We start from the raw sequence: 16,102 nt of genomic DNA on the forward strand, positions 1-16,102 counted from the left end.
AGAATTCTTGGGAGTCTTTGAATTCCTGAGATGAGAGCCCACATCTTTCATGTCTGCGAAGTGTTCTTGGCATACTAAGTCCATACTGTTTTTGATCTAATACGGATGACATCTGTGCTGCATGTGACCTGGAGACTCTGTGAGTCAGCACAGTCAGTTCTCTTACTGATTTATGAGAGGTCTGGAAAACAGGGGTTTTCCTTGACTAGAAATTACCCAGAGATGTAAGTAAACATGGCCAATAAATAAAGCTCTTCAAAAGAAATCTAATTCTGGAAGAGTGAAAATAATCTGAACAGAATAGCATTGTCTTATTTTTTTCAAATATATTTCTTGTTTGACTTTATAAAAGACAAGTGTTTTAAGAGTCTTTAGCCTAATTCTGTAGTCAGTTTGTTCAGATACCATATACTGAAACCCTTATATACTACTGCCTTATATAACTGCTACTGAAATGTCATATTTCTGTTCATTTATTTCCTTAGGTTTACCTTAAGAAATAGAATTAGACTATATATTATTGTGCAATTTATTTTTATTTTAACACGATTATTTGGTGCTATTTCATTTCAATACACACTAGTTTATGCCATTATTGAATGTTATATTATGGACATGAGATGAACTCATGCACCTATGAATTTTATAGAATACAAATGTTATCTAACTGCACATCACTCTAATTCATTCTTCCTGTACTTTAATATGAACGTCTAGCAAAGCAGGATTCAAGTGAAAAGACTGTATCTGGGCTCCATTAGCACCTAATCCCTCATTTGTTTAAGAAAGAAAAGCAACAAGAAGATAACATGAATGTGGCATTCTAAATTTGAAAACTGTTAACACCCTTTAGATTGTAAATTAAAAGTGGGTTCATTTCCCTCGAAGTTAGCAAATGGGAAAGTAACAGAACCGCCCCCCTCCCGCCCCAACGATGTCACCTTTCCAGCGTTACCTTGCTTGATTAACTTATTAAAGTTGACTTTATTTTCTTCATAACAAGTTCCACCTTTAAGGTTTATATTATTGGCCAAGCTTTGTGATCATTAATTATTAGGAGAATAAAGTGGGAGATTCTGCTTTGGGGCTACTGAAACCCTGGTGCACTACACTAACGTATTTAAAAGTCTATTGTTTTATTGTGGCAGAACCTGGAACTGAACACCATCTCCATGCTTTTGGCCAGATGAGGTCAGAATGTGACCTCATCCCATTCCTTGGAGCAAGCTGTATTTAAGCGAAAAAAAATTTTTTAAAGTGAAATAACCATGTCACTAATCATAAGTTACAGGAGTACAGAAAAGAAACAGTCAATTTGAAAACTTTGAGAGATTGATATTGTGAGAAACCTATAGAACCCAATTTCTTGATACTGATGGGAAATAGAAAATGAAAATAAGAATAGACTTTTTTTTCAACAATCTCATTCTAAATGTGTATATTTATGCATATATATCTAATATATATATATGGATATTTATTCTATCATCTATCTATCTATCTATCTATCTACCTGTATGCATGTATCTAGATATATAAATATTTTAATGTTTATGTTGACATAATTTGATATAATCCCTGATGAGGACTTGCTCACCATGGAACTAATACTACAAGAAGAAGTACTGTCCATTTTCTGCAGCTCACCACGACACTAGATTCGAAGAAGGCAAGACTGTATCCATTAGACTTCACCACTCAAGATTTAAAAGGAATCTTTCCATTCTGAATCTTCCTGCAATTATGAACCAGTTCTATGAATTCACTCCGCATGACACACCTTGTCTGAAAGCTTTCTAACACTTTAATTATTTAGCTTGTTGAATTTTATTTTCATTTAGTGCCTTGGGAGTCTGTGGAGTTATCATAATGGAAAAGCATGAAAAAATGGCAATGCGATACCTCCTGGCAGTGCGATACCTCCTGATTCCTCCCTCAGACATACTATAGTGACAGGATGGATGGAAGTTACTGTTGGCAACACCTTAAAAAGTGGACCTGTTTGGATTGTGTTATAAATTTGACAGTTTCCTTCAATTATATTATTGTTTGTTTTCTGTAAGTTCTTTTAAATTAACATGTCAATCCCCAAAGAAATATAATCATATCTTATTTTTCTCATTTATTTATTCTTTCACTAAGCCTTCCATCCCCACTTTCATCTCTACTGACCATCTACCACTGACTGTTCCAGGAGGAGGAGGAAATTAAAAAATGAATATGACATAATTCCAGTTCATAATGGCTGCCCAGCTCAGTGAAGGAGAAAAACAAACCATCTCCTCCCACATTTCTTTCCTTTTAATTTGTTTTTCTTAATACTCATTCTAACTTCACATTTGACCATTTCAGCTCTATTCAGTGAGCCAGAAAAGAAGATGTTTTCTGTACTGGAGGAGCTTAGAGCGAAGTTCAGATAAATCACTTCAAGTTGTTACTAATGAATTCAATGTTTGCCTCTGGGTTATTCCAACCTTCAAAGCTTCTAGTATCACCCATTCGTTTGATATGTAAACGAATTCCTAATATACCAAGCTTCTCTTCTTCGACCACAGACAGTGTACTCATTTGAAATCTCCAAAGATTTTCACTGATGTCAAACTTCTTATGACTTTTCACTCTTAGGTCTCTTCCCTGTGTTTGAACCTCTCTGCATGTTCTGTCTAATGAACAATCCCCTCTCCCATTTTGTCTTCACTTGGCCAGATGCCTTCATGATTTAAAGCAGTGGGAGTTGTAAGAGATAAAGTGGCATTGCTTGTCCACAGTTCTGCTGGTAAGCCTGTGCAGGCCTTTGTTGTTGTTGGACTCACATTATCAGCTCTTGTTCCTCCTTAGAAATGATGCTGTCTCCCTCTTCCCAAACTTCAACTTCTACCAAAATTCTCAGGCCTCAAGCAGACAGAAGCCAACCTCAAACTCCTCCCATGGCCTTCAGCACACTTCTCTTTGATGCCTCAAGTCTTTAATTTTTCAATGATTAAAACTTGTTTATCGTCTGATTTTATGTACAAATAACAATGATCTACTTTTGAAATAGATGTCTCTTTCTTAAAGTGCTAAAGTTTATTTATTTTGACTTTACCTTTTATTTAAAATAGATTGTCTTGTACAATTGATTCCAACCAGTTTCCTCTCTCTCCATTCTTCCTAGCTCTGATAACTTCCCCCTTTCCCCCAGACCCACTCCTCCTCTATTTCCTCTTCAGAAAAGAGCACCCCTCCAAGAGATGACATCCAAATAAGACAAAACAAGGTACACTAAGAGAGGCAAATGCCCTCCTGTTGAGGCTAGACAGGGCAACCCAATAGAAGGAAAGGTGTTGCAAGAGTAGGCAAGAGTAAGAGAAATACCTACTCCTACTGTTAGGAGTCCCACAGAAACACCAAACTAATAACCATGACTTATATGCAGAGAACCTGGCTCAGACCCATAAAAGCCCCAAGCTTGCTGCTTTAGCCTCTGAGTCTATGTGATCCCAGCTTAGCTGATTTAGTGGGTCATGTTCTCCTGGTGTCCTCCGTTCCCTCTGACTTCCACAGTGTCTCTCCTTTTCTCATGTCTTTGGGGATTCCCCCATCTCTGAGGGAAGGTATCAGATGGAAGTATCCAATTCAAGTATCCAAATCAGACTCTCCTTCTCTGCATAATGTTTGGCTGGGGGTCTCTGCATCAGAGGCACTTGACCTATACGTATAGTATAATAGCATCAGGAGTCATTGTTTTAAAGTGTTAGTGATTCCACACTCCAACAGATTCATATCATACTTAAAATGGAAAACTACACATAGCTATGATATAGCATTAAAAAAACAAAACAAAACACAAAATCATACTGTGGTCCAGTTGTCGAGTACTAGGGCCAAGAGTCAAGTCTGAGGACCCCAATAGAAGCACTCTCACAGAAACGAAATGGTAAAAGAATCTGTGAAAACCAGGAACGGTTTTTAAACAGGAAGACAATTGGAGAGATGAAGAAAAAGTTCTGCATGGTCTTAATGAGCTTTAATGACAAAACAAGAGTAAGGGGTCAAGAAATCTTGGTCCAGCCATGATCAGGCTGATCATTACCATCTAAGGATTTGTCATGTAGATCTTATTAGGGGAAAGAAAGTTGATGCAGCCTAGGAAGGGATTTCAACTCATCACAGGAATTTTATAGGCCAAACCTGTTGTTCCTGGGACCCAAGGTGACTGCAAAGAAGAATGACTCACATGGAAAGAGACAGTTGCAGTGTGAAGGCAGAGATGCTAAAACTTTCATTTTCTTTTTAGTTAGTCATTGGGCATCTGCAGATTCCCAAGTGAAGATTCAGTCCTTTTGGCAGAAGCAGCTTCTAAGTTCCTATTATAATTCTTTAATTTCTTTTACTCTTTACATTTATTTCATGTGTTTTGGAAGCATATGCTTGGGCACCTCTTGCATGCAGTGCCCACAGCAGCCTGTAGAGGGTGACAGATCACTTAATACATTGTGCACTGCAGTGGAGGTGCTGGGAATCGAACCAAGGTCTTCTAGAAGAACACCCAGCACTCTTAACTGCTGATACATCTCTCCACTTCCCTTGCTACAGTTCTTTAAAGAATGGTGACAAAAATTATTGAAAGAGCCGGGCGTAATGGCGTGTGCCTTTAATCCCAGCACTCGGGAGGCAGAGGCAGGTGGATTTCTGAGTTCGAGGCCAGCCTGGTCTACAAAGTGAGTTCCAGGACAGCCAGAGCTATACAGAGAAACCCTGTCTCAAAAAACCAGCCAAACAAACAAACAAACAAAAAACAAAAAACAAAAATTATTGAAAGATACATGCAGCAAATGCTTTGCAAAACACCTGTTGGTCTCCAACACTTTGTCTTAAATATGTTTGCATTTATAGATTATTCAGATGGTATATTTGCTCATGGCGATTTTTGAAGGATCCAGAATTATATCAGCAGCTAGGTATGCTCCTGTAGATCTTGTAAATGTTTATTAATAAGCCTTTAGGAAGTTTCATTTAAGACTTCGAATGCATTTTTGTCATTTGAAAACTCTTCCAACTCATTTGATGATTTATCAATTTCCTGAATAACACACAAGAAATTGGTTTCCAATTTTAATATGCATATTAATTATCTAGGGAGATTGTTAAATAGAGACTTTCTTCTCTCCTTGCATATGAAAATCTGATATCTTATGGTGGTAAGGAGTAAGGAATTCATACCTTTGTACACTCATCAGGTATAATTTGTCGAATGACCCTTTGTTCCATCCTTTTCTAGGAACAGAGTGACTAATGTTCTCAAATACAACTGCTTCAATGTGCATAAACACAGGATTCTAACTGAGCATTTTGAGATAATTGTATTTTAGGGAATTTACTAAATATATCTATTTGGTGAGTTTAACACTCATATGATGCTTTAAACTTAGGAAATGACTTTAATGTCTATTTGCGTATTGTCTCAAGTTAGTATGGTAGTTTCACACAAAGGAGTTACATGAAATAGCAAGCCTAAAGTAGCACTATCAGTAATTGAATGCCTCTAAAGGCAGAGTTCTTAACCTGTGGGTCATGATCCTCTTGGGGAGGGTGTCAAACAACCCTTTCATAGGGGTCTCCAAAGACCACTGGAAAACACAGGTTTACATTATGATTCATAACAGTAGCACAATTACAGTTATAATGGAGCAACAAAAATAAATTTTTGTTTGGGGTACATCACAACATGAGGAACTCTATTAAAGGGCCGCAGCACTAGGAAGCTTGAGAGCCACTGGTCTAGAGTCACCATGTGGTCTTATTTCAAAATCCAGGTGATATTTCTGCTTAATCACATTTACTTAGAGAAATCAATTAACCTGTATGAAGGCAGAGTCCTGGATGGGATTTATAAATAACAATCTGTGCACTACAGGCAGATCTGGAAAAACTACACCAGGCTTGGTGATGCAGGCTCCTAATCCCAGCATTTATGGGATGGAGGCTGGAGACCCTGGGGTTTGCATTCATCCTCACCTACAAAGAGAATTCAAGGCTAGCCTGAGCTAGGTGATACCCTTTCTCAAAACAAAAAGAGCCACAGAAGGGTTCCTTCAAAGCTTGTTGATATATGCTTTTAAAACTCTTCCCTTTCTATGCAGTTGACTTCTGCTCACCCCTTATTTCAGTCTGTGGACAAAGGTCTCGATGACCCTTCATCCCAAATATCGTCTGCATTTTTTTTCCTTTCAAAATGTCATATATTATTTCTTTACTGAAGTTGTGACAAGTATAATTATAGACCTTTTATGCGATGAATGAATCTTACATCTGCATCCTCCACACACTGTAATATCTCAGTGGATTATGTTTCATTAACTGCTATTAAATTAAAAGCTTGACCTGAATCCTGGCAAAGAGAAGCATCTAATGTGCTGTGTGCATGCATTCTGTGTAATAGAGAAAGGTCCAGTCATAAAAGTTCCAGGTTTTGTTTTTGTATTTTTCTTTGACAAATGTTAGTGCATATTACAGTATTGTTTTTGTTCTTTGGTTGTCACAGGCATGCTAGGACTGTCTGAAAGAGGAAGCTGTTACATACGGTGCCATTTTAGACTGCTGAGTCAACTGAAAGAAGTGATTGCTGAAAATCATTTTAAACAGAACATCAAACTACAGCTTAACTGCTGACCATCGGTTTTTATCATGCTAAAATATTATGCCCAATCCGAAATGCTGGAGACAGAGTGGCCTTGTGGGGACTGTGGGTGGGAAGAAGGGTAGGGCCATATGTGCAGAGCTCTAATGATAAAAGTTTTCACATTTAAAGAGAAACAAATATAGCTTTCAAATCATGAGATAAAATTAGGTTGCAGTTCCAAATCAGTTACCGATCACAGGTAACTACAGCACACCACCTTTTAGTGTACACAAAGTTGTATCAATGTTAAGTCTTACCTCAACTGACTGAACAGAACTGTGTGTTCATCTGTACGTCAAATGAAAGAGCAAAATGGAGACAGTTAGTGTCTCAAATGGTCCTGAAAAAAACCAAAAATCCAACAGTTGGATTATAAATGGCTAAACCAAGAGTATTTGGAAGATGTGTCTGGGACACAGGTCAAAATTGTAGAGGTGACACTCTCTAAATGCTTATGCTGGCCTTGCTCACACTACTTGGGTAAGTCCTTAATTTGGGGTGGTTGTCTAAGGCAGATAGCCACAATGGTAATCAGTCCTTTTGTGATGAGCTCACATTCTTGAGATCTGGCTCAGACCTCTCAGTGGCAGCCATGCCTGAAAAATAGATACCAGGGGACAGTTTGGATATTGGAAATAGCCCCATTGTTTCCAACTAAGCCACTCCTGCTTGATGCGGTTTATTTCTCCTAGTAATTCCATTGTTTATCTATGAAAGGGGGAGCCTGCTCACTCTGCAAGTGTGGCTTCTGAGACATTTGCAAGAGAATACTAGAGATCTTGGGGCCACTCAGCAATGTCTCCTGTGAAGCCATGAACGACAGAGGTGCCCTTCATTTGAACACCTGAACACAAATATTCAGATCTGTAGTATTAAGATGTGTGTGACCCCAGGCTAAGGGAAGGGGCTTCAACCATTTGTATTCTCCATCTTGGAATTTGATAACTTTAGGGGAAGCCTTGACTGAATTTGTCAGGTTATGGTCTATAAAGAAGGAATGGAAATGCTCCCAGCCTGATATTCCAGAAGTGTAAGATGCAGATAGTATTAGTGTTGTTATGCAGACTGACATGAAGTCAATTCAGTAGTGTGTGGTTCTAGCCAGAACTGTATAACTGGGAATTCTTAGGATTTATCTATATTTGTAGGTGCATGTGTGTTTAAATATTGTTGAATAAATAAATGGAATTCTTAGCTTTGAAAAAAAACAGCTTTATAATTTATTACTTCAGCATCTTCCAGTTCTTTTTCTTAAACATGGGGAGATAATGGTGTTTGAATTTTCCTCACTAACTCGGTTTCTCTCCTTTAGTTTGGGTTGCTTGGGTTTGTGCCCAAACCAGATTTCCTATATTGGGCAGTCTCTCTACCTTCAGGTACCATTGGACACTTCAGGTTTTCATTTTATGTTCATATCTCATGATACCTCCAAACATGTTATTCACAAGTCAAAACTGATGGTTACATTTGATTGGCTCCTAAATTTACACTGGCATAATCTGCCATATATGTGCACTTATAAACATTGTTTTAGTTTCTAGGGCATAAGCAATTGTCAGAATTGGAGTTTATTGTCAAAAATGTTGTTTTCCCTTTTCAGACTGTTGGCATTAAAAATTGTTCTGGAATAATTTGTTATGGTTTCTTCAAAGTTTTTCCTTTTTTTACATATTACAGAGTAAAGCTTTGTGTATATGTGTGCAGAGAACCTTATATGTCCAGCCTGCATATCTTGGCGTGCATGTCTCTCCTTGCATTTGAGAATCGTCTGAAGTGGTATCCCCAAATACTCCATTGTCCTTTTGTTTGACAGCGACCAGTGTCTTTCAGATTCAGAAGTAAATATGAGACGGTTCAGGTCACTCTGTGTTTCTGTTTCTTTCTTTCTGCAGTTTATTGCTTTTGCTTCTTTGTTCTTCATTTTGGTTTCCATCACAACCTTTTGCCTGGAGACACACGAAGCTTTCAATATTGTTAAAAACAAGACGGAGCCCGTCATCAATGGCACCAGCCCGGTCCTCCAGTACGAAATCGAAACCGATCCTGCCCTGACATACGTGGAAGGAGTGTGTGTGGTGTGGTTTACGTTTGAATTTTTAGTCCGTATTGTTTTCTCACCCAATAAACTTGAATTCATCAAAAATCTCTTGAACATCATTGACTTTGTGGCCATCCTCCCCTTCTACCTAGAGGTGGGACTCAGCGGGCTGTCCTCCAAAGCGGCCAAAGATGTGCTCGGCTTTCTCAGGGTGGTTAGGTTCGTGAGGATCCTGAGAATCTTCAAGCTCACCCGCCATTTCGTAGGTCTGAGGGTGCTCGGACATACTCTTCGGGCGAGCACCAATGAATTTTTGTTGCTGATCATCTTCCTGGCGCTGGGAGTTTTGATATTCGCTACGATGATCTACTACGCTGAGAGAGTAGGGGCTCAGCCCAATGACCCTTCAGCTAGTGAGCACACGCAGTTCAAAAACATCCCCATTGGTTTCTGGTGGGCCGTGGTGACCATGACTACCTTAGGCTATGGGGATATGTACCCCCAAACATGGTCAGGGATGCTGGTGGGGGCCTTGTGTGCACTGGCCGGAGTGCTGACAATAGCCATGCCTGTGCCTGTCATTGTCAACAATTTCGGAATGTACTACTCCTTGGCAATGGCGAAGCAGAAACTTCCAAGAAAAAGAAAGAAGCATATCCCTCCTGCCCCTCTGGCAAGCTCACCTACATTTTGCAAGACAGAATTGAACATGGCTTGCAACAGTACCCAGAGTGACACATGTCTGGGCAAAGAAAACCGGCTTCTGGAGCATCACAGATCAGGTAAGGTGCGATTGCAAATGTGGACCATTAAAAAATACTTTATAGACCACTGCCTCATATAGGCAAATGGTAGCTGCTCTCGTTTTCTGTAAATATCCATGCATTTACAGCTTTATCTCATAAAATGTGTGTTTGTTGAGGCTTGTCTGTATAACAAGACTGTAGCAGTCTGCGTATGGATCTGCAGAGCAGGTCTGTGGGGTTTTCTGACACCGGTGGGAATGACCTTTGCTGATGATGCAAATATTTTTCTTTCGCCCATTTGTTGCCTCTGTGCCAATGTTTCCTTGTTTCTCGGCATGACGTGATGATGATCTTGACCGTGTTCCATTTTTCGTTCTCAAAATGTTCACCTTCATATCATTTGGCTTGGTGTGTTTGCCTCAGTTTCACCTCTGCCACACGGCACTCTGCATCTCGACCTCGTTCACGAGAAGCAGTTACTGAGGGAGAACGGATGCTTGCACCTCAAAGGCATAGGCGCTAATGAGGTGATGTGGAAGACAGACCTTGCAATAAGAAAGCTCATTACTAGTGTTATTCTAGTGAACAAAGTTTTCATTGGTTTAGAATTAAGTAGGGTAATGCAACCTAACACTTTACATGATACAAAGTTACATGTAATAAGAGAAAATAAACACCCTCCATTGTTAAGGGCACAGGAGATTTTCCATGATTAACCAGTGACAAAATTGCATTTCTTTCCTGAAATCATTTTTTATTGCACTGTGCTTGGCCTCTTCTCCGTTCTAGAACCGAGTAGTGAACATTTTAATACTTGACATTTGCTGGATTCCTGCTCCCTGTACGCTAGGTGTAACCTATCGCTGATTAGTTCCAACTTTAGGGTCAAGTCCAAGTCCAAGTCAAGGCAGAGGGAGTCCCTGCTTGTTAATTATGTCTGAATCAAATATAATATTTTTTAGATGAACAAAGTATTTATTTAAATAGCTTATTTTGAAATGTAAAGGGTATATATCTGTTTTACTTATCTATTTCTCTTTTATTCTTAAATGCATTTATATATTCACTTCACATCCCAATATATGAAAAAATAGACCGCTGATGTTCTCATGACCTATTTAGAAACAAGATTCCCCCCTTCACCTTCTCAAAAATTTTATGAAGCAATCAGAAAAACTCAGCGAAGTCTGGCTGGAGATGAACCACTGTTCATCTTCTATGCATTTGGAAACTCACCTGCAAGTTCCATCAACAATGTATCTGACAGCAGTTAAGAATATTTGTCTGAAAGGAGGAGTTTAGCTCGGATTGTTACTCATTACATTGTTCTTAGTGTTCTTCAGCAGAGTCCTTAAGAAAGGCATGGACAAAGAGGACACGCTCTGGTCAACCTTGTAATGCCAAGCTAGTGTGGAGGGTGATGGAGGTATACAGAGCCCTTGGCGAGCAGCAGAATAAACACTACTCTCAAGGACATGGAGAGCTTCTATATGCTTTGCTCCAGATCAATTTGAGTCTTCAAAGTGGAATGGTTCTTCTTGTGGTTTAGGATTAGTTTGATTAAGATTTTTTTAGTGGAAAAAATGAACTCTTTAAGAGTTGCAAAACCAGGACTACTTAACAGAGTTTTATTAAATGTACTCTTATTTTTAACTGTTTCCACTCCTAGTAACTGAATAACACTTAAGAAATTACATAGTAGATTTTGTCTAATTAATTATCACATTTATTTTGAGTTCGCAACACCTGTGAGAAAGCTAACTACCCATTAGATTGATTCCAAAAATGAATGAGTGACTCAAAATTTCATAAGGAACATCTCTTAAAACACACCATCTTACTTCACATAATTTTTTTCTTTATTGTGGCGAATACTGTGATGTGATTACTGTGTTGTGTATATTGAGTGACTGGACTACGGGCATCTGTTGTAAACTCTCTGTCCTGTCTCATTTCCTCATCCATCACTGTCTGTCAATGGGCGTGGTCCTGTGACCAGTGTTATCAGGTGACGACAGTACAGGAAGTGAGCCGCCATTATCACCTCCAGAAAGGCTCCCTATCAGACGCTCTAGTACCAGAGACAAAAACAGAAGAGGGGAAACGTGTTTCCTGTTGACGACAGGTGATTACACGTGCGCTTCTGATGGAGGAATCAGGAAAGGTACGCATGCATTTAATCAAATCTTAGTAAGTGACTTAGCTGTTAAGTAAGAGTGATGCAAAATGCTCGGTCATAATTTTCCAGGGAGCGCAGCATGTGGCGCTCTTGAATTCTCTCCATCATGTCTTCTCATTATAGTCACTTTTCAATACCCACCACCATAGGCTACATTATTGTTATTTATAAAATGCATTACTCTTTATTCTGCATACTTTTTCCCCATCTTTTTATTTACCTTCTGTCTGTAGGCAGAGTTTTAACAGAACGTGCAAACATCCTTAAGTCAGTCAACATTAAGTCAGCCCTTAGTTATTTTAGTGGGATGCTTTTAGCACTCTTTAAAAGCTATCTGTTTTTATTAAAACAATACTCACTGCATGGCTCGGTGATTGTGTTTTTTAAGTAATTGATGGCCATTAAATAATTGATAAGGCTTTTTTTTTTCTCTTCCAAGTGAAAGAACTAAATAGTCTTTAAGTCACTTTCCCAATGCCCTGGCAGTTGATACCAACAACTTCCCTGACTTTCTCAAAGAACAACATACTCTGCTCTGTCATGTGCATTCTTTTTAATCACTTGAAAGGTCATATATGTGATTTAAAATACATAATTTTTCCCTTAGGCCCAGTGAAATAATTTAAAATCCATTAATATTTTTTCAGCAGACAGTAAACAGTATCTAATGTAGGAGATAATAAATATTTGTTGATGAAATTAAATGTGGCTTGAAAAGGGCCATTGTTAAAGACTGTGTCAGGACAGGTAAGGATCTATGATGATTTTTTTTTTTTTACTATAATTTTCTACTCTGAACAGAAACTTTGATCTTTTGTTTCACTGTAATCTATAAACAATGTCAGTATTTGTTATGTAAAATGGCTTCCCAATACCTTTAACGTTTTAAACTTAAAATGTTTGTCTTATGATGTGATGTCCTCCTTAAAAAGTATCTCCTAACTCATCCCCAGTTCCCTTTCATTTCTTCCGAATATTTTACTTGTTTTCGGGTTCAGTGTCTTTGTGGCACAGAAGCAGACAGAAACCTCTTCATTTTGTTTATTTGTTTATTTGTATTTTTTGCTGAGCACTAAATAGCTCAAATGATTCTTCATTCCAGTCACTTCCATGATTTACCTGAGTTCCTTGAGCTAAAATGTATTTCTGTCCTCTGAAAGGCTTTGTTTACTATTTTTAAAATCTACATATGTGCTAGAAAGTTTAAGTGTTTTGTGAGAATAGCTAAAATAGTATAGTATTTTTGGCTAAATATCTGTGCATATATTAGGTAGTTCAAAACCCTTTTTGTACATAAATATCGTAACAGAATTGGTCTGTATACGAATACATGTATATAGGTGTACACACACTTATTAGTATATGTGATTAAATAGACATTCATTTTTATGCATCTTCCTCCAAAGTATTATATGCAGTGCTTATAAAAACGTAATGAGTTTAAAGATCTTGATGCACATTTTTCTCCATGTCAAATAATACTGTTAAAAATGTCTGAGAAAAACTTTGGACAGTGTAAGACAGTAATGTCAATAAAAGTTTTACTCTAAAATTGCAGAGCTTTATGAACAAAGGAGCTAACAAGGTGCTGTTCTGCCTGGAAAGATGCATGCAACTATATTTTATAAATGCAAAGTAGACTTTTTAATGAGGCTTTCTTTTGAAAATTGAGCATCTCCCACGTGCTTTTTATTTTTCATCATTTCTTACCTCCACAACTCTTCCATGTTCTTGATTATGTCTTCCATAACTGCATGTTCTCTCTATGTGGGCATCATTTCTGGATACACTTCACCATTTTGGCTTTTGTCTTCTATTGTTACATATACGAGAAACTCCCCGTTGCCTTTTCCCTTTCCTTTATATAATGTACAGAGTTCTTTAATTTATCCAAACATTTGCTTCCAAGAGGATCTTAGTTCAATTTTCAAGTTGATTTCTACTAATTCTACTTAAATGTTCTAAACATTCTCTCTGTATGATTTTAAAATATTACTGCATTCCTATTTTGTTGTTTTGCTTACAATTATGAATATTTCATAATAATATTTCATAATGCATTAAGAGGACACAAGGATTCATTTAAAAAGTAATCTCCCAAGATTACTTTTGTGTTTCCTCACAAGTGCTTTTGAGAAGCATGCCATCAAAATAAAACACACGCACACTACATGTGCAGCAGCATTGATATTCTCCCAAATAAGCATATGCCCCTAGAAGCTGAATAAAATGCATGTTCATTATTTGGAACATGGTTCTAAGAAGGCTTACTATTGTTTATGTTCATGAATAACGAACATTTTATATTTAAATCTTCATTGATATTTCCAGCCACTCCTGGAAAAACTTTATTAAGCAAAAAAAATAAAGTATGATAATTTCTAATTAGAAATATTTGGAATAGGTAAAACTAAAATATATAAAGAACATATAATTTTACTAATTAAATAGTTGCTGCTAAATGAGGAGTGCTTCTTCAAATGATATTAAATTACTGATATTAAAATTAAAAAGATCTGTAAACAAGATAAGAAACAACTACTTGAAAAAAATCTATAATTTAGAAGAACAATTAACAATTTAGAATAGCAATCAGGATTCATCTATCACTGGGTGATTAAAATAAAATTATCTAACAGATCATTACATGTCTCAGAATTGTATAAGGAACTCAGGCTGTAAATTACCTCTGGAATTCATTCACATACCAGAAACTGGCATCTGTTAGTGTTTGCTAATCTAGTTTACATTTTTTAGGTCACAATATCAACTTCAACTGTGTAGGAAAATCATTTTCTCTGTAATTTTCAAAAGTTATACTTTCAGCCAACTTACAGAAGAGCAGAGAGAATGGAGTGACCATGTACATGGTTTCCATGTAAGGAGAAATTACTTCCAATTAAAATAAATGAAGGCATCCTTCCATTAACCATCTCATCATCTATCAGAATGGAATGAAAGCCTACCCTCTCCCGTGTTTTATAATAAAGGACACTAACTGAACAGAGGCAGGTAAATCTTTATCCAACATAAAATCCATCCCCCAAACCCCAATTATAATTAATAGATGGTGAAATGTCTATTTACAAAATTATTTAGAAGGCACTAAGTCTACTGGAAGTTAATGTGTGTGCATGTGGGCAGGGGGTCCTTACTCTTCTGTCCTGTTTCTCCCAGTTTTAGCCTGTTCTAAAGTTGCTATGGAGTCTGTCTTTATGTATAACTGTCTTGGCCTCTCCTATGTCAGATAAATATAAAAATTACTTCGGTCCCAATAAAAAGTAGAGGCGGTTACAAAGGACTTTCTTTTCTCTTCATCCCACAATCAGCAAGCACACTAGAGCCCATGGAGAGTACTGCACAGACTAAAGGAGACACAAGACCAGAAGCTCATTGGAATTGTGCGCACTTACTCAATTTTGGGTGTCCAACAGGAAGTTCATTTCCCACCCTCTAACTGTTCAGTGGAACTACCAAAATCGTTTATTTCCAAAGCTGTGTGATAGGATTCCATTTTCATTCTCGTGTCTTGCTCTCCACGTCACGTCACATTTTGTATGAGAAGCACCCCCAGCTCATTCTACTGCCTCTAACATTCTGCTGAAAATGCTACAATACATGACTGCCTCCAGAGGTCACAGGATGGGGTTCCTGGCTGAAGTGATTAGGGAAAGCAAGCCAGCTCATGTTCCTGAGAAGCTGTTTAAGGTCTAAGTACATGGCTATCCCCAACAATAGACTAGGTCGAGAATTTTTGGTTAAAACAGAATTTGCCTCAGAGATGAAGTCATCTGCTTACATCAAATTCAGATCTATTTCACTAAAATTATGACTCAGTTTACATTTCATTTGCTTCCTTTTTATTTAATTAATTTATTTTTTTTTTACTACCTAAGGGATCAACAATGCACTTTCCATCCTGTATCACCTGGATAATGGCACCAAATGCCATTATTATATGAATCACTCTTTTTAAACCAGTAAACCTTAAAAAATACATGTGTTGGGAGTAAGTGTGCACCTCAGGTTAAGCATGCTTTGTCAGTTAACTATACTAAAATGAAAAGGAATATATCTCATATATTTTTAATTTTTAGAAACATGTCCTGAAATTTAAAAGTGTTGAGTCTATAAAAATATTTAAGGGTTTTGTTTGGTTTTTTTTGTTTGTTTTTATTTTGCCTAATGTTTAAAAGTTCTTATAGCCTCTATGTCAAAATGACATCACTACTATTTATAATCAAGCATAAATATATTTTGAAATATTATAGCTATAATTTGGGATAGCTGGTTTAATTTTTTTCAGAATACGAAATAAAGTGAGCTTCAGTTTTTAGATGTATGAATTGTGTCAATATTGATTTCTTTACAAATGGTTTTAGCTGAAAAATAGCACTTGGGGTTACCCTGCACTGTACTGTTTGTCTCTTTCTATTTTCTGGTTGAACTCAACTGATGTCTATGCATTTTTTCATAAA

General features: G+C 37.3%; 1 protein-coding gene across 13 annotated transcripts in view; it reads left to right on the plus strand.

Moving 5' to 3' along the window:
• The window catches only part of Kcnc2 (potassium voltage-gated channel subfamily C member 2), a 184,882-nt gene that overhangs the window by 165,632 nt on the left and 3,148 nt on the right, over positions 1–16,102 (plus strand). For 7 of the 13 annotated variants that reach the window (XM_021174532.2, XM_029482367.1, XM_029482371.1 and 4 more), the window contains exons 3-4: positions 8,554–9,481; positions 11,445–11,609. In XM_021174532.2, coding sequence (XP_021030191.1) covers positions 8,554–9,481; positions 11,445–11,609 — 1,093 coding nt within the window. Of the gene's footprint in view, positions 1–8,553; positions 9,482–9,868; positions 9,973–11,444; positions 11,610–14,953; positions 16,081–16,102 lie in introns of those variants that run through there. The other 6 variants (XM_029482373.1, XM_029482377.1, XM_029482375.1 and 3 more) reach the window with 3 other exon arrangements.

The sequence above is a fragment of the Mus caroli genome, chromosome 10 (assembly GCF_900094665.2).
Source record: "Mus caroli chromosome 10, CAROLI_EIJ_v1.1, whole genome shotgun sequence".
NCBI lineage: Eukaryota > Metazoa > Chordata > Mammalia > Rodentia > Muridae > Mus > Mus caroli.